This window comes from Mustela nigripes, chromosome 4, assembly GCF_022355385.1.
Source record: "Mustela nigripes isolate SB6536 chromosome 4, MUSNIG.SB6536, whole genome shotgun sequence".
In the NCBI taxonomy this organism is placed as follows: domain Eukaryota; kingdom Metazoa; phylum Chordata; class Mammalia; order Carnivora; family Mustelidae; genus Mustela; species Mustela nigripes.
Window position 1 is genome coordinate 84,199,053 of NC_081560.1, and position 24,922 is coordinate 84,223,974.

Genomic DNA, 24,922 nt, shown 5'->3' on the forward strand with positions numbered 1-24,922 from the left:
GAGATTCTAAAAACCCTGGGGCATTTTTCCCCCTTTGGGAAACTTCAAAAAAATGATTATCTCTTTTGGAAGACTTTCTAACAGTCCTTGAAATATTTTCAGAAATGTAGTAAGAACATGAGTGTCCTTTATTGCCTCTAATCCTTTGTGAGAAAGGATAACTTTAGAGGTAGAAGGGTCTGTGTGGGGGTCCAGGTGAGTTTCCTGTCCTCCAGCAGGACACCACAGGAACTGTGAAAAAGAAATTCTCTTTCTTACTCTTTTATCCTCTCTCACACTCAGGCGATATGCACATACTTCTGCTTTTCTTCTCTTCCCTCTTCTATGGCTTTTTTTTCTTTTCTTTTCTTTTTTTTAAATAACGGTGAAATAGACATAAAATGGGTCACGTTAGTCACATGTAAGGGGACAGGTTCAGTAGTGCTAAGTACGTTCACACTGTTGTACCTTCCTTCTTTTTTAAGCAAAACAGAACAGAGCTCTTAATAAACCAGAGCGGGACATCTGCAGTGAAACAGGTTTTTATTTCAAAGTGCCTCCTACTTCTTTTCTGTTGCTTAAAGAAAAAGAGAAATATAAAACATTTCCCCTGCATCTCTATCATTTTTAGTTACTGCAGAATTCCCTATAAAATACATGAAACTGCAATGACAATCTTCAAAACCAGAGTCATATGTTGCACAAAGTACTTCAGTTGAAGGGGAACCCATTTCACATTCTGCAAATGGAAGTTCAGTCTATCAAATGGACTATAGAGGCATATTGAAAGATTTAGTTCTGTTTGGGGAAATTTCTAGAAACCTGGGGGGAAAAATTGCCTTGGCATTATTCCAAATTGAAGATAACCATCATGGAACTCTCTGATCTAAGTCACTCTTCGTTGTGTTTTGATCTCTTATTCAAAGTGGGGTGATTTTAAAATTTCATCATGTTGTTGCTGTGTGAAAATAAATAAAATAAAAAATCTTACCCAACCACTTACAAATGCACACTAGGGCTCTCCTTCAGAACTACTGTGACTATATTGATAGTTTTTCATTCTGGGTATCATGTGTCAGAAGTAAGTTTTGAAAAGAGCTGCTTTGTGGAACCTTCCTCTTGAGAACAGGCAATGTTGCCAACCAGTCGCCAAGCAATCGGAAAATGGCTCTTTGTGATGCTCACACTGGCCACAGAGTTCTGCATGCCATGAGGGGAGGCCTCTGTCAAGGCTGATGATGGACAGACAACCAACAGAAGCCAATAATCTGCATAGCAAATGGAATGTTCTGCTGTTCCTCTAAAGCAAAAGTCCTAACAACAAAACATTGAACGGGGTGCAGGAAAAGGAAATATTAAATAATTTCTGGGTCTCTTGCTTCATTGAATGGGGTATTACCTGCAGTAGATATTACGATTGTGTTTTTGTCTTTAATGTTCTGATAAGGTGTTCAGATTTAGCAAATAAAAAATACAGAATTCCAGGGGTGCCTGGGTGGCTCAGTCCATTAAGGGTCTGACCTTGATAAGGTCGTGATCTCAGGATTGTGAGATTAAGTTCCACACTAGGTGTGGAGCCTGCTTGACTGTCTCTCTCTCTCTCTCTCTCCGCCCTTCCCCACCCCACTCCCATGTGCACTCTCTCTCAAACAGACAGAATTCCCATTTAAATTGAATTTCAGATGAAGAGCAGAAATTTTTTTTTAAGATTTTATTTATTCATTTGACAGACAGAGATCACAAGTAGGTAGAGAGGCAGGAAGAGAGAGAGGGAGGAAGCAGGTTCCCTGCTGAGCAGCGAGCCAGATGCGAGGCTGAATCCCAGGACCCTGAGATCAGGACCTAAGCCAAGGCAGAGGCTTAACCCATTGAGCCACCCAGGTGCCCCCCAATTTTTTTTGTATGAGTATATCCTATATAACATATATCTCATGTAATACACAGCACATACTATACTAAAAAAAAAATTCATTCTCTATCTGAAATTCCAATTTAACTGAGCATATTGTATCTTATCTGATAGCCATCTTCCTGTAATTTACTGAAAGTTGTATTTATTGATATGTAGAATTCAGTTCAAGTTTCAATATGAAATCACTGTTGTCTTTGGTTTTCAAGTACTGAAATTTCTTATATAAGCTCTTTGTGCTGGGCTTCTGTTTCTCTGCCCATCTCACTGTGCTTTCAGGAGCAGAATGAAAAATTTATTTTAGTTTTATGACTAATGAAGACAGATTTTAGAAATCTAATAACACTTTGAGCTTCATAGTAAATATATCTAAATTTTCCCATTTTTTCTTTTTTTTCCCCCTTTTAGGTCCCTACTTAAGGTTTGTTAGCCTATAACTATACCTTAAGGTCTTTTACTTTTTTCCTCAGAGTAAGGATTAAATAATTATGTTTCCATTTGTGCATATACAAACACATACCAATAAATGATTAATATGGAAAAGATGGGTCATTATAAAGAAATTTGATTCCCAAAAGGGAATATAATATACTGCTTTCTGTAGAAGTAGGGGAAATAAAGGCCAGAAATAAACTAAAACATACAGATGATGTTACTATCATTTTAAAGAAATACTCTTTTTTCTACGAATTAGGTTCACAGCTCTGAAAGATTAAGAAAAAGTTATCTAGAGCCTCGTTCTGTTTCCCTATGGAGAGTGGTGGTGGGAAACCCAAAACTCATACTTGGAGCAGACCAAACCTAACTTGTTTCTGTCTCCAAATAGAATGATTCCAGAAAAAGAAAAATTATAGAAATAAGGATTTTAAAGTTTTTCCTTTATTTTTGTTTATTTTATATAAACATTAATTAGGATAAACTTGGTTTCCAAGAGCAGCCATCCTACAAAAAAAAAATATATATATTGTGCATTTGTAATACATAATAGCTTGGTCCACACTATTCTAGCATTTCCGTAGCTCTTCCAATGGAGTTGAACAGAAAGTTGAACTTTAATCATCTAAAAAACTTGACTTTCTGGCTTTATCAAACCAAATCGAGTATATCCAAGATAAGAGTTTTCTATTTATCTTCATTTAAATGTCTACAGCATAATTGATAATTTGCCAAAGAAACACAGAGGGCCACATAAGTTATTTCTATTGGGGAAGATCTATTCTGATACTATTTCTTACTACCCAAAATTAGTTACTGCCTAGCAACCAGCCTCTTTTTGACAGTGTCTTAGAAAGGCTAATGATGGCTTCAGACTGAAGGCTCTGCGGCACAACTCAGTGTTAGAAATACTCCAGAAACTGCCATAATAGGAGCAGGACAGGGCTCCTGCGTCACACCAATGGTCTGGGGTCAGACTAAATGAAACAGCCTTAAAAGAATGGGGAGCCAAAGTACCTCAGATGAGAGGTGGTCATGGTAAACATCCCTGTCTCCTTGTGTCTTGACCAGTGGCCCTCTTATGCCATTTTAGTTCTGACACCAGAACTGCTGAGAGGTCAGATGATTACACATTTTCCGGATGAGGAATCATCATCTTTTAGCATAATGTCCCACACAGAGACAAGAGCTCTGTAACAGAGTGACCATTTTTTTTTAAGATTTTATTTATTTATTTATTTGACAGAGAGAAATCACAAGTAGATGGAGAGGCAGGCAGAGAGAGACAGAGGGAAGCAGGCTCCCTGCTGAGCAGAGAGCCCAATGCGGGACTCGATCCCAGCACCCTGAGATCATGACCTGAGCCGAAGGCAGCGGCTTAACCCACTGAGCCACCCAGGCACCCCCAGAGTGACCATTTTTAATACATTTGTATCAAAGTGTAAAAACTCCCATCACCTTACAAAAATAGAACAGTAAATACTCAAAATCCATTCCAGCGCTCCAGGAAGAAGGTGATGGTGCAAAGAAAGCAGAGGAAATAATTGAATGTTTTGACATTGTGCGACTGTACAAATGACATCTTTTGCAGAAGACCTGTTGCTGGTAATTCCACACATCAACAAATTTTATCCTTCACTGAAACTAATGGTTAATTGGCCAATAGTTTACAATTTTATTTTTTATTTTATTTTTTTAAATTTTTACTGTAGACTTAGCAGTCAATTTGTTTTTATTGGCATTTTTACAAAGTAAGTCAAGGAGACAAATGTATTTATCTGTAACTTTCACTCTCAGCTGCTTCCAAAATAAGATGGGATTAGACCCTTCTAATTAAGTTATAATTGAACCACATGTCGAACAGAATTTTTTCATTAGTTGGAAAGATAGGAACTTACAGGATACGTAAGATGAGCTGATTCTTCTCATCTCCTTAGGTAGGATGGTTATTACACTTGAGCATTGCTTGAACTCTGGGTTCCAAAAAAAGCTGAGCAACCTGATAGATTATGTACCTTCCCTCTTTGCATAAAATGAAGAAGCATCAGGTCTTTACAACGTGCATTGAGGGACCAGTTAATCTTTATGCTGTGCCTGAGCAGGATTGCTTAAACATGTAGAGAATTGGGTGTCCCAATTTCTGCAGATATTTCCTATAAATGGGCTACAGTTTTCAACTATTACCATTTTATAGGATCCCAGTTTTTAAGCGTGATAAACACACAGTATGTGACTACTTTTTTTTTAGATTTTACTCATTTTATTTGACAGAGATTACAAGTAGGCAGGGAGGCAGGCAGAGAGAGAGGAAGAAGCAGACTCCCTGCTGAGCAGAGAACCCGATGTGGGGCTCGATCCCAGGACCCTGGGATCATGACCTGAGCCGAAGGCATAGGCTTTAACCCACTGAGCCACCCAGGTGCCCCTGTGACTTATTTTTAATATTTCACTTCTATTGGGCATTTTTCAGATACCAACTAACATTAACATGAGCAAATTTGCTGTTTTGGCTTACCAGTGCCAGTACATGTCAGCCGTCTCTCTCCCTTCCCCACCATTATTTTTAAGCTTGTTTTTATTACTTTAAAAAAAAATGATACCATGTGATGATAATAATAAAAGAAAAAAGGAAAAGGAATTAATCTCTCTTTTGCTTTTCATTATCTAAATGGTCATTTGGATTACAACAGAGACAGTCCAATCTGCATACCATTTGGGGTATTTTTGTTTTCTTTTCTTGTTTTTGTTTTTTCTTTGCATACCATTTGTGATCATAAATGTTGCTCAGTAAAATCGGAAAAAATAAAGCATGGCTTTGTTGATATATGAGTCATTCAATTAATAAGCAGTTTGAGCTACTTCTTCATGCACAATATTCCTGGCACTAGCATAAAAAACAGATACCTGCTCAGAGAAGATCTCCATGGGAGATCAGTCCCCAAAGAGTTATGCTTTTATACTAGAATCCGATTCATAATATAGGTACAGACATTATTTTTAAATTTAAGACTAATGAGCTCTTCTTAAGCAGCCCAAAATGATATCTGAAAATGGTTCGCTATTCACTTGGCCCAGAAAACCTCACAAAATCATACAAACCAAGAGGTTCAGATCTCCATATTCACTTTTAAAAACACATGTGAAACTGCCCAGACCATCAGGGGTATGCAGATCTGGAAAGCCACCAAGTATCTGAAAGACTTTCACTTTGCAGAAGCAGGGTTTGACATTCCGTGGCCACACTGGTGGAGTTGGTAGGTGTAGGTTGGTAAGTGTGCTGAACGGGCTGAACAGCAGGGCTGGACACAGGATTGGTGAGCCAGAAAGAGCACTGAATCAGGGGTATGCAGATATGGAAAGCCACCAAGGATCTGAAAGACTTTCACTTTGCAGAAGCAGGGTTTGACATTCCGTGGCCACACTGGTGGAGTTGGTAGGTGTAGGTTGGTAAGTGTGCTGAACGGGCTGAACGGCAGGGCTGGACACAGGGTTGGTGAGCCAGAAAGAGCACTGAGTTTTTACTGCACATGCTTAATAATGCAGACAGTAATGCTGAACTGAAGGGTATAGATGTAGATTCTCTGGTCATTGAGCACATCCACGTGAACAAAGCCCCCAGATGTGGTGTGGAATTTACAGGGCTCGAGGCCACATTAACCAGACATGATGAGCCCCTCCCTGCTGAGTCCAGATGATCCTTCCTGAAAAAGAGCAGCCTGTTCCTAAACCGGAAGAGGAGGTTGCAGAGAAGAAAAAGATAACCCAGAAAAGACTGAAGAAACAAAAACTTGTGGCCCAGGAGTAAATCCCGCATAAAATAAATGCAAATTTAAAAAAAAAAAAGGAAAAAAAAATTGTAGGACTCAGAAGTCTTGTTGATTGCTTTTTAACCAGATAAAGAACAATTCTGCTGTACACAAAGCAGAATTATTTTTTACTAAGCAAAGTTATTTACCTTGAAGAATTTAATTTCTGTCTATATTCTCTCTGTCCCTCTTCTCCCTACCCTCCTCCCACCCTGCCACCCTCCCCCATTCTCCGCTAGGGCCGGGACTCAGAAATTGCTAAGGATGGCTCAGTATTAGATCTTGTAACACAGCTCACCATTTGCCGTGGTTTACCTTCTCTGTGCCTCAGACTCCTCAGCCATCGAATAAGGACATGTTCTTAGAATAATTAACATAATTCTAGTGAAATGATTTGGGCTCCTTGAAGAAAAATGTAGCATATTTTGTCAGGCAATGAATTAATATTAATGCAATCATCTGAATATCATGCCACCCGTAAGTGGTAGCAGGTTATATTTTCAAAGTTCAAATATTGTTTTCTTTATTACAGGTTTCTTTTCTCCATGGAAAACTCCAAAGCCTGTAAGTTGGAATTATTATGCTTCCTTCTTTATTTCTAGTTATTATTGCAATCCCAGTAAATAAGAGTTAATTGGGTGACCGCAAAATCTCTTTTACCTCTGAGATTCTGTGATGTCAAAAGCACAAATCCTGTGTCCCTTTGTCTTGTACTTGTCCCACAAATACAAAAATAGCATGTCTTCCATTCCTGTAGAGGCAATTATTCCTGTTTTTTTAATATACTTAGAAAATGGGCATTAGGACTGTTCAATATGGAGTACTCTAGAAACCTTTTGTTTTCCCCCGTCAGGAATAACTGTAGTCTTCATAATATGGAATTTTCAGACAAGATGCAAATTGTGTTCCTAGAGGTCTGGACCTACAAATTAAATCTGGTGCATAAGGAATTTAGCTTTGTATATATTTATATGTTTATATTCACTTTTTGATGTATTTGCTAAATAATGCGTGTGTGAATATTGTAGAGACGTACGTATTCCACCAAACCTGGCAATCACTCAACTTCTGAACCTCCTTCAGAAGCTGGTGATCTCCACCATCACCTAATCTCTCTGGGCGTAGTTCCCTCATGAATCGTGATGCCGATATAGGAGGCTGATGGATTTTAATCATCTTTCTGTGTGGCTAGGTTAGCCAAGTAGACTTTGCAAGTAGAAGTAATTTCTCCTTGCCATTAGATTGAAACTAGTTACTGGCCAAGTCCCCAGAACTGACGCTGGTTTTCTGGGATCCTGTTTCAAGGTGGGCTAGAATACCGTGCCCTGCCAGGGATGTCTAAAACCCACAAGTAAAAGAGAACTATAGCAAAGTGATTCAAGTCAAAAACAAAACACAGGGAATCACTTCTTGCGCCTACATCTTTTCTTCCCTCTCACACTGAGCAGCTCAGATGAAAGTGGCCCCAAGTCTGGCCAGTGAGTAGGGAATTCTCGGCTTAACTTAGGCTTCTCCTGTTTCTTTCACAGAGGGAATATTTAACTGCTTGATTTTCTGTTTTTACAAAGGGAGGTAATATAATTTTGCATCCTTTTCAAGTTCATAACTGGCTTAATTAAATAACATAATGGTTTGAAAATGTGAAAGTGAAGTGCTACTGAGCCCTCTCATATGCCTGAGCTCCAGGTATCTCTCAAAGAGACATAAGGAAACCAGGAGCTGGAGATGAGGGACTGATCTGTCAGAGCTGCAGATCCTCATCATCAACCATGTCCTCCTTGAGGACTGTCCCATCTGGTCCACAGAGAAGATCAGATGGGCAAACTGGACCCATGTGGGTTTAGTAAACCATTAAGTGATGTGCATGGTTTGAAAAGAGGTAGTTTTAAAGTGTTTAAAATGAAATTTGTTTTATCTTGGCCAAAATACAAATAATTTCTTCCTTTTATCCCCAAAGTTAATCTTTGCGTCTGTGGTTATACACATCTTTATCTAATTTAACAAGGAACCTTGCAACTTCATCATGGTGCTACAATTATGCAATTTAGTGATTTCCTTATATGTACCACATTTACACAAATTATGCCATTTGGCATAATTACAGCATTTTCTGTCATTATGGTAATTACATCCAGAGTCAATAATTCCCAAAAAGGTTTTATAGAACTCAAATTACAATTAATCCTGAACCCACACGTCCCTTCCAAAGCTAAGGCTTGGACTTTCAGGTTCTAGACTGAGGATATAGGACTGTCAATGTAATGTCCTCCATGTATCCGCCAGAAGCTCTTTAAACTATGGACTGTAATGAGAAGCAGTATGATACACATTTGGGGGCACAGGCTCTGAAGGCATACTGCCTAGGGTCAAACTTTGCTTCTTCTCCTTAGTATCTGTATGGCCTTCAACTAGACACTTAAGTTGTCTGTATCTCAAGCTCTGTCTGTAAAAGGGGAACAGCGATACTACCCCACTCATATGGCCATCATGAAGAGTCTCAGTCTATGTAAGTTGCTTAAAACGGTGCCTCTAAAAATATATTGAGCTCAAAAATATAAAGTACTGTCATCCTAGAAAGCAAACCCTCCATGCATAAAACCTCAATAAATTAGTGGCTCTATAAAATGAACATAGTTTACCGAAGCATTCATCGAAACAAATATATAAATATATACATACAGTGTATGGATTGATAGACACTTTCCTCTCAGAATTGACAGCATCTGTAGTCAGGATGAGGAAATGTTATCCCGAGTAAGATCTCTCCTCCTCCTGGTCCTGTGTGACTTCCTAACCCTCTTCTGTCCTACTCATCTACATCTTGAGCTAATCTGCGTTGAGATAGTCATTTCCTTGGCAACAAGTTATATACTAATTGTAGTGAGTTCTCCTTCTCTCTCTCTGGAAGGGATCCAAGTTCGTTCTTCAAGTACAGAATCAAACCAAATGCCTCTTCATATTCCAGCCCTGCCCTAAAACAGTGAGGGGGTGCATTTAGACTACACCAGCTTCAATAGAAAGCAAACAGTTTCTCAGCAGAGTACTTTGTGGGAGGTGGGGCACTGCCTTATTCACAAGCCCTCAACTTGCAGTGTGCCCCCTCAAAGAGAAGGTGGTTCCATCCTGATTGGGTTTTCCTGTTTTATCATTCAAGGTCCTGTTGTGGACTACATGTCCACTCTGTCCGCTGACAGTTCAGTGACTCTACATTCATTCAGTCAGGCATTCATTCTTTCATTCATTCACCAAGGCCTGTAGAGCTATAAGGTTTCTCCCAGACACTGAAAACAACCTCATTTCCACTTTTCCTTACCTTAGTGAGATGCCTAGGCTTGGACACCATGGCGACTGTACAAGGCCCATTCAGAAGCCTTTGAGAGGGAAATGTCTGGCGGGAGCGTAACTCTAGACAGGCCAACATCAGGAAGACACTGGGTGAAACAAGTGAGACCCAAGGGCCTGGACGATGGGACAGGATCAGAATCTAGGGTGTCCAAGAAAGTTGAGAGGAACAAGTGAGTAGAGTGTTCCAGCTGGAACACATAAGTCCAGAGACCACGTTGTCTAAGAAAGTAAGAAGTCAACAGAGTGCACCCTGCAAAAGATGCTGTCAGATCAGCACACCAGCCCCAGTGAGCAAGGGGGAACCTCTGACCCCAGGGCAGGTGGTTTGCACCGTGGTCTTCAGGGCCGAAGCCAACAAATAACTCAATCTCGGGGTGGGGAGCAAGTCTGCTTCTTCGCTAATTTCATGGGTGCAGTGATTTTCTGCTCTACAGTCTTTTAAGAAAGGCTGACAGAGTGACTCAGGGGTTGATGAATGTCACAGCAAGATGTTGTGAATGCTTGACTAATTCCCCCGTTTCCGTGCTATAGGAATTGTAGAATTTGTCACTCTGCCCCAGTAACCTTCCCAACAGTGCCCAAAGCATTATTTGTTCTGTAGTTTTACGAATGTTTTTTAGAAATACTAATATTTCACCTGAAGCATGTTTGCTCCAATGATTGCACATGAACAATACATATACTAGCAAGACCTATGTGGGTATCAGCTCCCCCTCAGCAGAAGATGAGAGAAAGCAATAGATAACAGCTGAAGCCTGTGTATGACAAGTGGGATTCTACAGCCACGCAGTCCACATATCTAATTTATTTACTGTTTAGAAGTTAGAATCTTATGTTTGGAAACAGAAGGGAGAAAGTCACAACCACAGTGTATCCACATAGTGCCGAAAGCCAGTCACTTTAAATGAAAAATTGAAAAAGAATATGACTTTACCCACAAATGTGGGTCTTCTCATCATAGCAAAGACACAAAGAGTGGATGACCAAAGAAACCCAGAATGGCTTCCTAGATGAATTTTGCTATCAAATGAATTATGAGGGGCAGATTTTTACTAAATGGGAGCAAAAGGGCCACTGAGCAGAACATTAGCGAAAATTCTAAGCAAATTTGCCAGTTATTCCCCTCAATGTGTTATTGTGAAAAGCACTCCCGTCAGAGTACTAATTGGGTTGACCTGGGGTCTCCTGCTGACAGCTGCTGGACCTCTTTGCATTTTCCAGATTATGTTTCATATGAGGGACTTGAGCTTCCCTAGGAATTTTCCATCTTCATTAGGTATAGAAACTTTGTTTAAGTGAAATCTTGGTCAGTAGCCCACGCAGAAAAGAAATGAAAGTGAAGCCAATTGTCTTAGTCCCTTCAGACTGCTGTACCATAGACTGGATGGCTTCTAAACAGTAGCAATTTATTCCTCAAAGTTCTGGAGGCTGGAAGTCCAAGATCAAGGTGCTGACGGGTTCAGTCTCTGGTGAGAGCCCACTTGCTAAAAGCGGTCTTTTCTCTGAACCTCAGCTGCCAGAAGGGTCTCCATTATAAAGGCACTCAGCCCATTCATGAGGACTCCACCCTTGTGATCTAATCGCTCCCCCTCAAGACCTTCCCTCTTAGTACCATTACCTTGGGCATTAGAATTTTAACATATAAATTTGGGAGAGAACTCAAACATTCAGACCGTAGTATCAGTCTTACTGAGAGGCAGGTTAGTGACCCATTTCTTTCATAGTTTGCTGGCTCACGTGACACCTGCCACAGCCCCAGATAGGTGAGGAAGTCACGGGGAACTTTGTTTTACAAAGTGACATGCACGGTATGTGGTACCTCATGTTCCCTCCATGTTACCTCTCTCTTCATGTTACCTCACGTTCTACACTCCCAAGGGTGTAGAGCCCTAACCGAGACATAACCGCAGGGAAACAAAAGCAGGCCAGGTCAGTAGGGGACAGAAGATTATAATCCTGCCAAATTCAAAACAGTGTGTATCAAAGCTAGTTTGTTTGTTTGTATGTTTGTTTGCTTTAAAAAAAAAAGTACAGTCATGAGTCAGCCAGATTGTGGGGGGAAAGAATAGCTGACCATAGTTTATTGATGATTTCATTCATTCACTAAATTAACATTTTCTGAGCTTACTCTGTGTTGGTAAAACAACAATATGGAAGAGTCTGTCCCTGGCAGGATCTGTCCCCAATGTGCTCTGTTTGAGGAGACACAGGTAGACTTGCCATTATCCTTAAGCATCATGAGGGTCAGGTGTGAGGACTGGGTAGCGATGCTATGGGAGCATCCAGAAGGATGTGTAACCAGTTAAGGAATGGTCAGCAAAGGCCTTCCAGAAGAGACATCTTATCCAAGTCTAGTAGCCTTCTGGTAAAGGGAGGAAGGGAATTGGGAAAGTGGAAAGGTAAAGTTGGCAGGAGAAATTAAGAAAGTATACAAAGGTGCAGGGGCAGGAGAAAATCTGGTGGATCCTAGGGACTGAGAGGAGAGACCATCAGTGAGTATGAGAACCGGGAGCAGGAAGTGGGTCATGAGGAGCCACTAATGCCCCAGCAGGGAGGTTAGCCTTAAGCCTGAAGACCATGCTGACCCAATGCAGAAGTTTAGACAAAAGGATAACCTGATCGAAGTTTTACACAGAGCAGGTTTATTCAAACCAGAAGAGTACAACTTGAGATGAATCGGTTGACTGTTAAATGTAGGTGAAGTCGGTGGTACAAACAGGTGGTCTCAGTTAACCGGGCTCTCTACTTGGTAAAACAGTATTAGTCTTCGCCTTATCTACCTCACAGGGCCATGGTGCAGATCAAAGAACGTACTGTGTGTGAGAAAACATGGTAAGCTGGGAAGAGTTCTAGAGATCTTTAATAGATTGTAGTGGTAGCAACCTCAGCAGTAGCATTTTGGGGAAGAAACTGCCAGACTGACACCAAATGAGGCTTCACAGAAGACTTTGAACAATTCATAAATCCCAGATCGTTGCATTACTCCTTCAAACTGTGAGGAAAGTGACTGATGTTCAGGTATAGGAGATTATGGGATATGCGTTGGTGTCAAAAGAATACACAGAGACTACTTTTCTTCTGCTTTAGTAAAAGTGGTGTAATGGATCTGGGCCAGTTCCACACATTTCTACACACTTACGTATAGTTATCTGGAGGTAGGTGTTATCTTTCTTGGGTAGCAGAAGAAAATGCTCAGAGAGATTAAGCGATTTGCTAGAGATTACCAGCAGTAGGTGACAAGGTTGTGTCAGTTCGCATTCAGAAGTCCGGCACCGCTGGTGTTGAATACTGTCTACAGTACTTTAATATAGAGACCCAGAATCTTTTCTCACACTTATTCCCAAGTCGTAAATGGTTCGTGGAGGAAACATCCACAGGGCAAGAAGGTCTAACTGAGGAGAGCCCACAGGGCGGGAGGGTCTGATTTAAAGGCTGAGGGTTACAGTACGTGACGAGGAAGAGTTCAGCCATCTTCTGTTCTCTTTCACTTTCCAGATGATGGACCGCTGGGAGAATCAAGGCAGTCCTCAAACGAGTTTATCTGCTCCGGCCGGACCGCAGAATCTGCCTTTCCCACCCGCCCTTCACAGGACATCATTCCCTGACTCAACAGAGGCCTTTGACCCAAGGAAGCCTGACCCATACGAGCTCTACGAGAAATCTAGAGCGATTTATGAAAGTAGGCGTAAGTGAAAGCCACATAAAACAAGGGTACATGAATAATAGCTGAAGCCCTGCCAAGAGATATATTGAAGCTAAGATGATCTGGCATGATTTTATATTCTGAGGTTTAAAAAGTATCTCAAAAGTAGAGCCAGCTGATCTAAACTTTTCTTAAAAAAAGAAAGAAAGAAAGAAAGAAAGAAAGAAAGAAACTTATATCTTTTGGTTTTATATTTTATTTCCTACTGTTTTCCCTCTAAGTCCCTGAGGAAAATCAGGGATGTGTTTGGTGGGGAGGATGAGGGAGGGGTGCTGGAAGAGGTGGGCAGTTTTGCTGAAGTCACCAAATAATACGAAAACTGTTTGGGATTTTTACGTACAATCTGATCTTGAGTCTGTAGCTTAGACGTTTTTTTTCTTGAATGCAATCATTGAAGAATTTAGGGCCAAGAGTAAACGTTAAAAGTAAGTTCTTCCAACTCAAAACCATGAAAGTGATGGTTCTAAAACCAGGAGAGAGCCGGGGGCCAATCATTTCTACCCAAAATTTCTGCTTCTCCTTTAACAGCGGGGCCCCTTGAAAGCAGCAGGGCCCGCTTGGTCATAAAACAAAATATCATGTATAGGCTTGTCATCCTATTTGAAGGTCCTCTAAAATTATTTCATTGCACTTTATAAATATTAGAAAACAAAGGTTTTGAATATTGCATATACATTCCTCATGCCTCTTTCCACCACCTGACAGGTCATCTCTTCCAAATGTTAGAGGCCAGGAATCTGAATGGCATGAATGTATAATCTATGAGACAAATGCACAGTATATAAATTTAAGTAAATGGATCAAGAAACCTAGCCTCGTGAGAAGTATCTGGTCCCCTCGCGCTCCCTTTCACAGGCTGCTGATTTGCTTGGTCTCTGTGTTCCGCCAGTGTCTTCTCTCCAGCTTTATCATCTGAAACACGAATAGCAAGTTTTAAATTCTGTGTGACTGTAGAGGATCTGAAATCTGGGGGCTGAGAATTATGTACCCAACCGGTAAGGGGAAGACGAGACATAATACCGTTTCCCCATCCTCTATCACCTTCTGTAAAAGCTCTCTTCGCTGATAAAATAGGACAGCAGGGCAAGCATCGGGAAATCATTTTTATCAAAATGAACCCCCAACACACACACCTCTTTATTTTAAACAATCGGCTTTATTTTAAGCAAGGCTACTGTATTTCATCATCCTCCTTCTGATTGAACAACTGAAATGTCTTTAAAGGATTGTGTAGTTAGATTGTCTTTGCTACAACAGACTAAAAACAAAGTAGTATGTTTAGCTGTACCGTATAGGGTGTGAATTCAGGGTGTTAATGCTCAGTAAACAAAAGAACTGAAAATATTTGAACACAGTTCATAATACCATTTCTGCTTCAGTATCCAGTATCTCTGGGATACCCACTGAACTCTCAGGACCGTGGAGAGATACCAAAGATGAGTAGTATGTCTTGCTCTTACAAATGTAACTGGGCAGATGAGAATAAGTGTAAACAGATTATACAGCTCGAAAGACAGTACAGGTTCTAACTTGAAGGAGGGAAATGCACTGCAGGATGAAAATATCATCACATCCTTGGCTTGTCTTAACTTTTGGTTACTTCTAGGGAGCTTCAAGGGTTCCTCCCTCCTGTTTCTGTCCCTTCGATAATCATTGGCTCCCATTCTTTTGTAGTTTCCTGACCAATGCGAGGCTTCCTTGTTCGGGACAAAGGCAGTGTGGGCATTTATTCTGTCCTCCCTTCATGGTGTCTGATACTGTGGTGCCCTCAGTGTCTGGGCAGGAATTGCACATGACCTTCTTTTCAACCCTAAAAGAATTCCGATTTCTTTATCCAGCCCCTGCAATGCTGTTTCTGTTCATTGCCTTTCTGCTGCTCATCTGTAACAATCCAAGCAAACCATCCACCTTAACCTCCCATACCTTTCTGTTTCTGTCCTCCCCTGGGAGCTCTTTATTCCTCTCCTTCACAGCCTCGCCAACACCCAATAGCCTGACTCTCACCCTGGCCCCCTCCGCCCCATCTGTGCCCCACGGATGCCACTGCTGCCTCTGCTCTAATGGTGTCCCCCCCTTCATGTTTTTGTCAGCTCTCTAATGTTTCTGAGGTCACAGCAATGTTTTCAGGGTCACAAGTCTTGGGAAGCCAAAAGAGGGCAAGCTCATTTTTTTTCCCATCCTTTGCTTTTCTATCATGTTATTTCATAACACTAAATGGACTGTGAAAGAAAACAGAGAAATCATGTCAGGGAAGCAGAGCTCTACCCTGAAGATTAAGGAAACCAAACAAACACAGCCCTACTTTCTCAGGTCTCTGGATAGCTGATCAGTTCGTTCTGCTTGTGGACTTGCACGTGTCTAGAAAATAACAAAGCAGCCCTTTGCCCTCTCTACGTTCCCTCTTTCCAATTATTAAAAAGTTTCATTCCTTCCCTTACATGTTTGGAATGCCAGAAAATTTTTTTTAATGAGTTGGGGGAAAGCTCAGTGTATTTCCCATCGTCTTCTAATAGGTTTTTATTTTTTATGATCGTGAAATATGTGCATCCATACAAAGGAACCATATTCAGAATTTTGATGTGAACCATGCCTTATTCCTTTGAATCTCATGTATAACACTTAGGTTTCACTTTGTTTGTTCTTATGTCCCTGAAAACTTTTTCCTGGGAGAAAAACCCATGGGGGACCAGGGAAAGTATGGAAGGGAATCCCAAGCAGAGCTTGTCTAAACGAAGGTCTCTGACATTTTCCCTGGCCTATGGCAATTTCATGGTATCTTCCCTTACAACCAGGTCTAAAACCAAAAAGACATTTTGCGTTCACATTTGAAACTGGGTTGCAGTAACCAAAACAGAAAGGCTGTATTTCCACCCACAAACGTCTGCTGTACAGAGCTACAGAATGTTCGCTATACCACGGCCGTCAAGAAGTATTTGGATTCAAGTCACCAGTCCCCTGCAAATGATGGAAATTTATCAAGTGATGTAAATGCTTCTCTGCCTCATTTCGCTCATAATTAGATTATGCTGACACTTTAATGTGCATGCACGGGACATCTTAATAAAGATGTATTCCTGGAAAAAAAAAAAGTAGTGATTTTAAACAAACAAAAACAACCGTAGGATGCTAGAGCCACATGAAACAGCACATGATGGGTGTGTGCCTAAGAGAGAAAAACTGGAAATGCCTCCCATCTTCCTGAGATCTCAGGATGAGAGGGAACCGAAGAAAGAGGGAATGAAGATTCCTCCAGCAGGCAGGGTGATGTTTCCAATGTCAGAGCGGCAGGCGGAGTACCTACAGGTGGCCCCTCCAGGGTCCACATCAATCAACAAGAGTGTACAAAACAAGCGACACGTGTCTAGGACCGTGCTGGGTGCTCTATGAGGAAAAAAAAAAAATCACGAGAAATCCCACTTGTACAAAACCTCCACCAAAATCAAGGACACAAAAACCGAGGAAGACAATTCCTGAATGAGACTGCATGACACAACCCAGTGGAGCCTCCCTATCAGCATGCCAACCTGCGAAGCTGGGCCATAATTATAGACAACAGTCTCAGTGTAATTGGACAGTTAGACCAATAGTTTCTCATTCCATTGGCAAAACTGGTGTTTAACCAGGAGAATGTGATGTGTTCAATATCTTCTCATTATAAAAAATCTCATTAGTCCTTACTGGAAAATGCTGTGCAGAAAGAAATTTGGTTTTTATCTTTTTTATTTTTTTATTAGCATATAATATAGTATTTGCCCCAGGGGTACAGGTCTGTGAATCATCAGGCTTACACATTTCATAGCACTCACCACAGCACATTCCCTTCCCAGTGTTCATAATCCAGCCACCCTATCCCTCCCCCACTCCCCTTTTTTTTCTAACTTACTTCCACATGAGCTAAAGCTTATATATATGAAAGAAACATGCCTCCCAAAAATCCCAAAAGAGGTTTTGACCAATAGCCTTTTGGGGGGTTTTCATGTTCGTTACATAAGTGTTGACCCTATGGTATTACCAGCAGTTCCCAGAAAAAGGCAAAAATCTCCCCATCCCCATTTCTGTTTAAGACTGTGATAAAGATCACTTTTCTCCGTGTGTAATAATAGCCTCTGCTGATAATTGACTCTTGCTGTCCGCATTACTTGCATCTTTTTAAAGTTGAAAGCAAGGAAAATACACACCTTTGCACAGATAAGCCATGGAGTTTTTTACTTCTCCCTTCTCTCTCCTTTTCTCAGGACTCCCATAAAAGGAGGACTGATTTTCTTTGCAATCACAAGAGGAAGGGCTTACATTTTCTCATTTTGTATGCTAATCTTGAAAAAGAAACTATTGTTTACCATTTCTTTTTTTTTTTTTAAGATTTCATTTATTTATTTGACAGATCACAAGTAGGCAGAGAGGCAGGCAGAGAGAGGGGGGGAAGCAGGCGCTCCACTGAGCAGAGAGCCTGATGCGGGGCTCGATCCCAGGACCCTGAGATCATGACCTGAGCCGAAGGCAGAGGCTTAACCCACTGAGCCACGCAGGCGCCCTTGTTTACCATTTCTAACCTTGAAAAAGAAACTACATCTAAAGGCCCTTGCTGCTTCTTCCCCTCCCATCTTCTCCTGCCATTTTTCCAGACACGTGATGGTGTCACATATTTAGGATCTGAGAAGAAACAGTTTCATAACATCCCTATGAGATGACATAGGGGGACTACACATACCACTCTGCCTAGAACAGTCCTTCTCTTTGTCATCCTGGCATTAATTATTAATAGGTTCCCTTTTACTCTCTAGTTCGTCCTCAGTTGAATGATGAATTATATGGTTTACCTTTATTATCTAATCTATTAAAGAAATAACATCATTCCTGTCCCAGAAAAGCATATATCTAAGTGTACAGAACATGAATAAAAATTTTCACACCTACTCTGATCAACAATTTCCTTCAAGCTAATTTATTTGGTTAACTGACTTTTTGCCCATACATGCCTTATTCCTAATTTGAGGTATAGACATATGGGGTGGCTTGTCTCTGTAGCTAGATTCCCAGCAAACTGCCTCCATACTCAGAAAATTGTGTATATGCAGAAATCTAGAGCATGGCAAACTAAGTACCAAAAATAGGCAGCAAGGCTTCACTCATCTAAGGATTATGCCACGAGTTCTCGTTCTTCTCACAGATAGTAAATCCGATTCAACATCGCAATAAGCACAGACCCCAAAGGGAGGTGATTTTGTCAGACTTCCAGACCCTAGTAAGGATTCTACTTACATAACTTCAGAACAATGGCTGTCGTGACTCCTCCTCTGATGCCAAGCAAGGCAATAGAAGTACTTCCCAAAGACAATGGAATCACTTTGGAATCCTCCAAAATAAAGTTCTGATCATGCTAAAGAACTTGGTGATCTAGCAATGAGGGCTCTGTCCTGTTGTTTCACTTTGCTTTAAACCAGACTTTCCGTAAAGATTTGTCTCCTCACCCTCGGTTCATGGGGCTATTTCTCGAGCATACTCCCCACTGCAGCATCAGAAGCCTGAGCAACAAGCAGATGAAAACAGGAAGAAACAAGAGAAGAAAAATCCGTATTCTCTGAAACCCTTCCCTTGTGATTCCGTCCCTTGGTGTGAACCCAAGTTGAATTATGAGTGAAGTTGTCCACGCTTTTTTCTCTTCGTGTTGAACCTTGCTGATTATAAATAAACAATTTATGAGGTACAACATGTCTGTGCTCCCTTGCAGTAAGACATCACTCAAATGTAGCATCGTAAAAGTGTCAGGGATCCATATGGTGTAATGTGCCTTGTAGTAGAACCTCTTTAGAACACAGATTCCTCTGGAATTTCTTCAGAAAACTCACAGGATCATTTTTCCAGAAATGAGGAAGAGGTAACCCGTATCAAGCACTGAGTATCGCCACAAAGGTAGCAATCAGTGGTAACCTCCGGCCAGCTAGAGCATAATGGAGGAGCAAAGTGGTTTTTAGTACTATATTGAAAGGAAATTATACCTCATAACCAATCAAAAGCAGACAGCGGTGTTTCTCACACTTAAGGCTTTTATCTGAAGGTTTTGTTGCTCATTGCTCATTGGGAAATTCTTTCATTGTTCAGTATGATAATGCATGTTTAACTGACGGCTAATCACCGATGTGTGGTTGTAGTTGTAAAGTCACGGTTTTTCTGCGGCTTTTTCCATGTCATCGGTGAGCAAGGGCTGTCGTTGGCGTCGTCTCTCCTCCTTACACGAGAGCCACTTAGAAAGATGGGGGTAGTGTAAAAACATGATCCGCCTGGGCGCAGGACTTGAGACTCTAAATGGAAACGGACGGCAGGATCTGCATCACACAGGGTGATACACAACTTCCAGAGCTCGGAAGCCTTTTGCAAGTGTTTCGACTTCAATCTTTCAGGCTCCCGTCTCCCTTGCCAATGTGATCAAACATCTGATACAGTCCAGCTGGAAATGTCAATAGGTTTCAGAAAGGCTCTGAGGCATCACGGGTGCAATAGCCATAGGCAGCCCGTTAGCGATCGTGAAAGGCCACTTTGCCTTCCCAGAGAACCTCTGCACATCCGAGTGCTGCTCGACCAAGCCCTGGCCTCAGTGGCTTTAATGTTCTTAACAAACGTTCTCTGGTGCACTCTCTTATTTTAGTGAAATATTAAAAGGAGATGATACTTAATGTCAAGACACTTCTGTCAATGACTTTAGCATTAGAATCGCGAAAAATTAGGGAAAACTTTAATAACATTATCATTTAAAATGTCCTCCACGAAACTATGAAGGTTAATTTCCCCTGCTTTTTTCCCATGGGAAAATCATTATTGTTGGCCTTCGTGTAATCTATGATATGCTTTAATCTGCGGGGAAATAAATGCCTTTCAGCTGGAGTTCTAGTATAGCACATTATACGTCACTTTGCAGTTAAAATATATTGATCAAGGGGATCAGTCATTTCAGTGAAGCTAAAATATATTGATCAAGGGTATCGGTCATTTCAGTGTTTGCCGTTTTTAATATGTGCGTTTTAAGTGGAAAATCTAATCTCAAAAATAGTACTTTGGGGGAGCTTTGTAAACAATTATGCTAATATTTATATTTCTAAGAAGTCTTTTTTAATAAAGAAAGTTACCACGACATGAACTGTGAAATAAATAGGTTGGGGATACATTTTTCCCATGTATTTTAGAAATGAGATCCAATCTTATGCCTTATACCTTAATTTCATTCAATAGTTTACAACTTCATGCTCCTGGAATCAGACAGAGAATGGTGGCGGGGGAGGGGCTTGGGGGGAACAGGGGAGGATGTGGGAAGTAAACTCTAAAATCAGTCCTTGACTATAAGTTCTTCAGTACGTCAAAGAATTTTGTTGGTAGCACAAGTCAACAATGCAACCCAAAGTACGTTCATGAATAAATATGAGACCATGAGGGCTGCAGTAAACCGAATGTAATTGCTGGATGGCAAGCAGGTCCTAGGGAGATTATGATAATATAAAATGTCAGTTTTTACAGCTAATGGAAGTCGTTAGAAGGTAGGAGCCTTCTATCTAATACATCTCTATCTTTCTGATGAAAGGATATTTCTCCATTTATAATCCTACACAGTCACACCATACATGGGGGATTTTTAAGAAATAACAGTTCTGGAGAACTAATTTCCCTTTACTGCAAAAACACAGATTACCTGCAGGGATGACCATTCTGCCCTCAAGGAGAGAGGGTGCAGGGTGCAGGGTGTGGTCCGAAACACCTGTCAAACCCAGAAGGCTGGAGACACTCTGCCTCATCATCACCCTCAAAAAGCTTTTATTTCATTTTTGTTTTTGAAGAGTGGAGAACTCTTTATATGAAACAAAGTTCAATAAGAAAGCAATCAGAATTTGGTCTTATTTTAATTTTTATTAATGTAATAAAATACACACTTTTATAGTGCCTCATATATCTATCACAGTCTGTACACAGGATTTTATGATCATGTCCACCAATTTTTTTGTTATATGTAGCAGAGATCACATCAAAATCCTCATGAAGGATCTGTATTGCTAACAGTAAACCAGCATAACTCAAATACTTCTAAATCACTTCAACTCTCCAAGTAATTGGAAGTAGCAAAGTATGTGGACTGATGGACACAAGTCAACACACTCATTGATTGAGTTTTCCATTTTTCATCTCAGTACTCGATGACATGATCTCTTAACCTGATTTTAAAGATCCCTATTTATTTTGAGCATAGCTCACCTTCTGGATTGACTTTACTTCTCAATAAGTATTTTTTTTAAGATTTTATTTATTTAAATAAAGAGAGATCACAAGTAGACAGAGAGGCAGGCAGAGAGAGAGGGGGGAAGCAGGCTCCCCGCTGAGCAGAGAGCCTAATGTAGGGCTCGATCCCAGGACCCTGGGATCATGACCTGAGCCGAAAGCAGAGGCCTTAACCCACTGAGCCACCCAGGCACCCCCTCAATAAGCATTTTTATAATGAGAACCAAAGCTTAATTTTTGAAAAGGAGGATCTTTTTTTTTTTTCCTCATTCTGATCTAAAAGGATTCGGATCTTTCTATTTTGCGTGCATATAAAAGAAATACATTTACAGACCTGTAAATATACATAAAACAGGGTATTTCCTGTCCACTGACGTCCATGGAATTTTAGACAAACAAAATCATTAAACTGGAGCACCAAAGGTTGGGGGTGAGTTATAAGAGCAACAACAAAAAAAGTTAAAGATGAATTTTAAAATGCTGTAAATGAATTTCAATTTTAATTCCCCATTTTCCCATCCAGAACAAGTGCCACCAAGGACCAGTTTTCGAATGGATTCCTCTGGCAAGTATTCTTCAGAACCCACAGTCCTGTGAATGAAACGTCTTCCATTCTGTGTAACAAATCATTCTTCCAAGTAGTATCAGCTTATTAGCATATAATCACTGTGCTAATTTGATTCACCCACATACGTATTTCAGATAGAAAGCAAGTCTCATCAAGTTGGGTCTACTTGGCTGCCAAGAAAACAACCAAAAGAGAAGGGGGAAAAGTCATTCTCATTAATTACTTCCATAAACTTTCTTTAGTAAAAGACTAGGCTAAAAGACCAGATGCCAGTGAAAGCAACCACACTGACTAGGTCCATGATGCCTGATATAGTAGCTTCTGGCCACATGTAAGCTAGTTGGCAGTAGAAATGATGGCTACTCTGAACTTAGATTGACTTAAGATGTATGTAAAGTCCCTACTGGATTTCCCAGACTTTATACGAAAAAGAAATAGAAACGTATAATAGCTCACTAGCTTTTTTATATTGATGAATCTTAAATAACATTTTGGATATGCCAGCTTAAAATCCATTATTCAAGTTAATTGGACTTCTTTCTTTTTGCTTTTTAAAATGGGCTGCTGGAAAATTTTAAATTATTTATGTAGCTTACATTTTATTTATACTGGACCCTGCTGGACTAGATAAATAGAAATAAGCTAGAGTATCTCAAGAGATTTGCAATTTAGATGTTTCCAAAGAACTTACTAGAAATTTTGCTGATGTGGGATGAAATGACTTTTACATTAACTAAATACCTATGTCAGATTAATTGTTTTAAACCACGCCTCTTACAAAATGCAACATTTCAGTGGTATTTTAAGTTAGAATAGAGTATCATAGTTCAAAAGCTTTCAGTAAGAATCAGTTAATTTACTTAAAAGGAAAAACATTTTTTTTGTTGACCTAACAGTTCTGAAAATACCAATTTTGGTTTAGGCTAAAATATTTAATGTCATTACAAAGATGAAGGAGGAAAAGGAAGATTCAGATTTTTTTTTTTACTTTTAGAAAGTGCTTTGAACATCTGCTTAGAACAATGGACTGAAAGCCAGAACACTGAAACAATTGCAGAAAAGCATGTTTCATAATAATAGTACTATTTCAGGTCTGTGGGCTCACAGCACACATCTCTAGAGTGTTTCCATGATTACAGCTCATTATCCATCTCAGCATGTTCTAACACCCCTTGGAGAATATATGTGCTTGAGATCATTTCATTCTGTAAGTTTCCATGTCATTTTTTTTGGATATATAGAAAATACGGAAGATATTGCTTAGCATTTTGTCCTCCAATAACGTATAAAGTATTTGTTTAGCTTGGTCTGAAAATTTTTAAGCTATGACTATTCTTATACATTGAGTGTAAAACCCTTATAATTTTAAAAGAATGTCTTATGCCCAGAAGGAAAATGAGATCTAGTAACTACAGTTGCAAAATGAAAGTAGGATTTAATTTGAGATTCTAAATCTCTATTTATTGGCCACAGCAAGCCCATTTTTTGAAAATTGCAGCTTCTGAATATACTTTATTTAAAAACAAAAGAAGCAAGAGAAAACTCACCTAAGAGCATAGATTACCTTGATATATCTGCACAATCCTTTTGCATTTCAAAAAATATACATTAGTTAAAAGAGAAAAGTTATGATAATGGATTGCATACATTATACCACTATGTAGTCCAGATTTTCAGGAAAAGAACCAGTCCAAATGTTTGATTAAATGTCCACACAGGTATCAGAATATTCTGGAAAATCATCACTACATCCAAAATAAGTAGATCTCGCATACTTCTCACATTTATAAAATGTCCTTTATCAAATTATGTGTCATGATTTTTTACTCAGATATATTTGTCATAATTATAAGGTATCTGTTAACTTTGGCTGCCTATGAGGCTTAGGTACAGAGGCAAAATAGTTAGTAGGAAGTCCTAAACCATGTAATTATGAAGAGAAGTGATAAGTCCACCATAGAATAATGCTGTGGTTTATCAGAGCGTTGGGGTTTGGGGAATATCTTAAAGCAATTGAAGTCAAGAAACATTTATTTAGCAACTTCTACAGGCAGTGCATAATGGAATACTGTAGAATAAAGATAATTACGCCATCATCAAGGAAGGAGGCTAGTGAGAAACAATGCATCTGTAGCCAGGACTTTTGAATGGACACCTTCACCCAAAGCCAAAAAAGCCAGGATACAGAGTATCACAGAAACCAAGAGCAGAAATCACTTTGAGGAGAACTTCCCTTGCTTAGAAAAAGAAGATATCAGGGGTCATAAAGGGTGTGTCAACAATGTCAAATGAGGCACAGAAATCAATCAGAATGCGGAAAGGGAAGATGACTATTTGATGTGGTCATTAGGATGTAATCAGTGACCTTAAAGGGGGTCACTTTCAGAAATGCTGACACAGCAAAAGCCAGACTGGCAAGAGTTAAGTCACAGATGAGAGACTGAGGATGAGGAAACGAAGGCCCTACTCATCCAAGACAGAAATGGGGGGGGGGGGGGGGGGAAGAGGGGATATTCGGTATGGGGAAATCTGAGTTGATTTGAAGACTAAGGGAGAAAACCACAGAGAGTGGGATTTGGCTTCTATATAGCTAAAATGTGTCTGGCCACATTCACATTAACAAAGGTATAAAGGGAAAAAGTAAAGAGAAGGTGTTCTTTTAAAGCAAAAATATATTAGTTACCTGTCTAGTAATACTAGATTCAAGCTATAGAAACCATTTAAGTCCTACTTACCTCATTCTGTATCTGGAGTGCACTGAAAGTTCAGAAACCAGGGGCATATTTAATAACCACCTTTGATTCCTGATTCTTTCTTAAATCTCTTTCCTAGATCTCTTTATGAGGAAAAGCCAAATAACTAATGCTCTTTCCAGCAGGAAAAATTGAATGAATTCATTCTCTGTGCCAAACTGATAA

At 40.0% G+C, this 24,922-nt stretch overlaps 1 protein-coding gene across 4 annotated transcripts in view; it reads left to right on the forward strand.

Annotated features, from left to right (window-relative positions):
* Positions 1-24,922, forward strand: part of MAGI2 (membrane associated guanylate kinase, WW and PDZ domain containing 2) — a 1,345,167-nt gene that overhangs the window by 1,148,095 nt on the left and 172,150 nt on the right. For 3 of the 4 annotated variants that reach the window (XM_059396960.1, XM_059396962.1, XM_059396963.1), the window contains exons 11-13: positions 6,662-6,693; positions 12,970-13,159; positions 21,960-22,001. In XM_059396960.1, coding sequence (XP_059252943.1) covers positions 6,662-6,693; positions 12,970-13,159; positions 21,960-22,001 — 264 coding nt within the window. The remainder of the gene's footprint in view (positions 1-6,661; positions 6,694-12,969; positions 13,160-21,959; positions 22,002-24,922) is intronic. The other variant, XM_059396961.1, reaches the window with a different exon arrangement.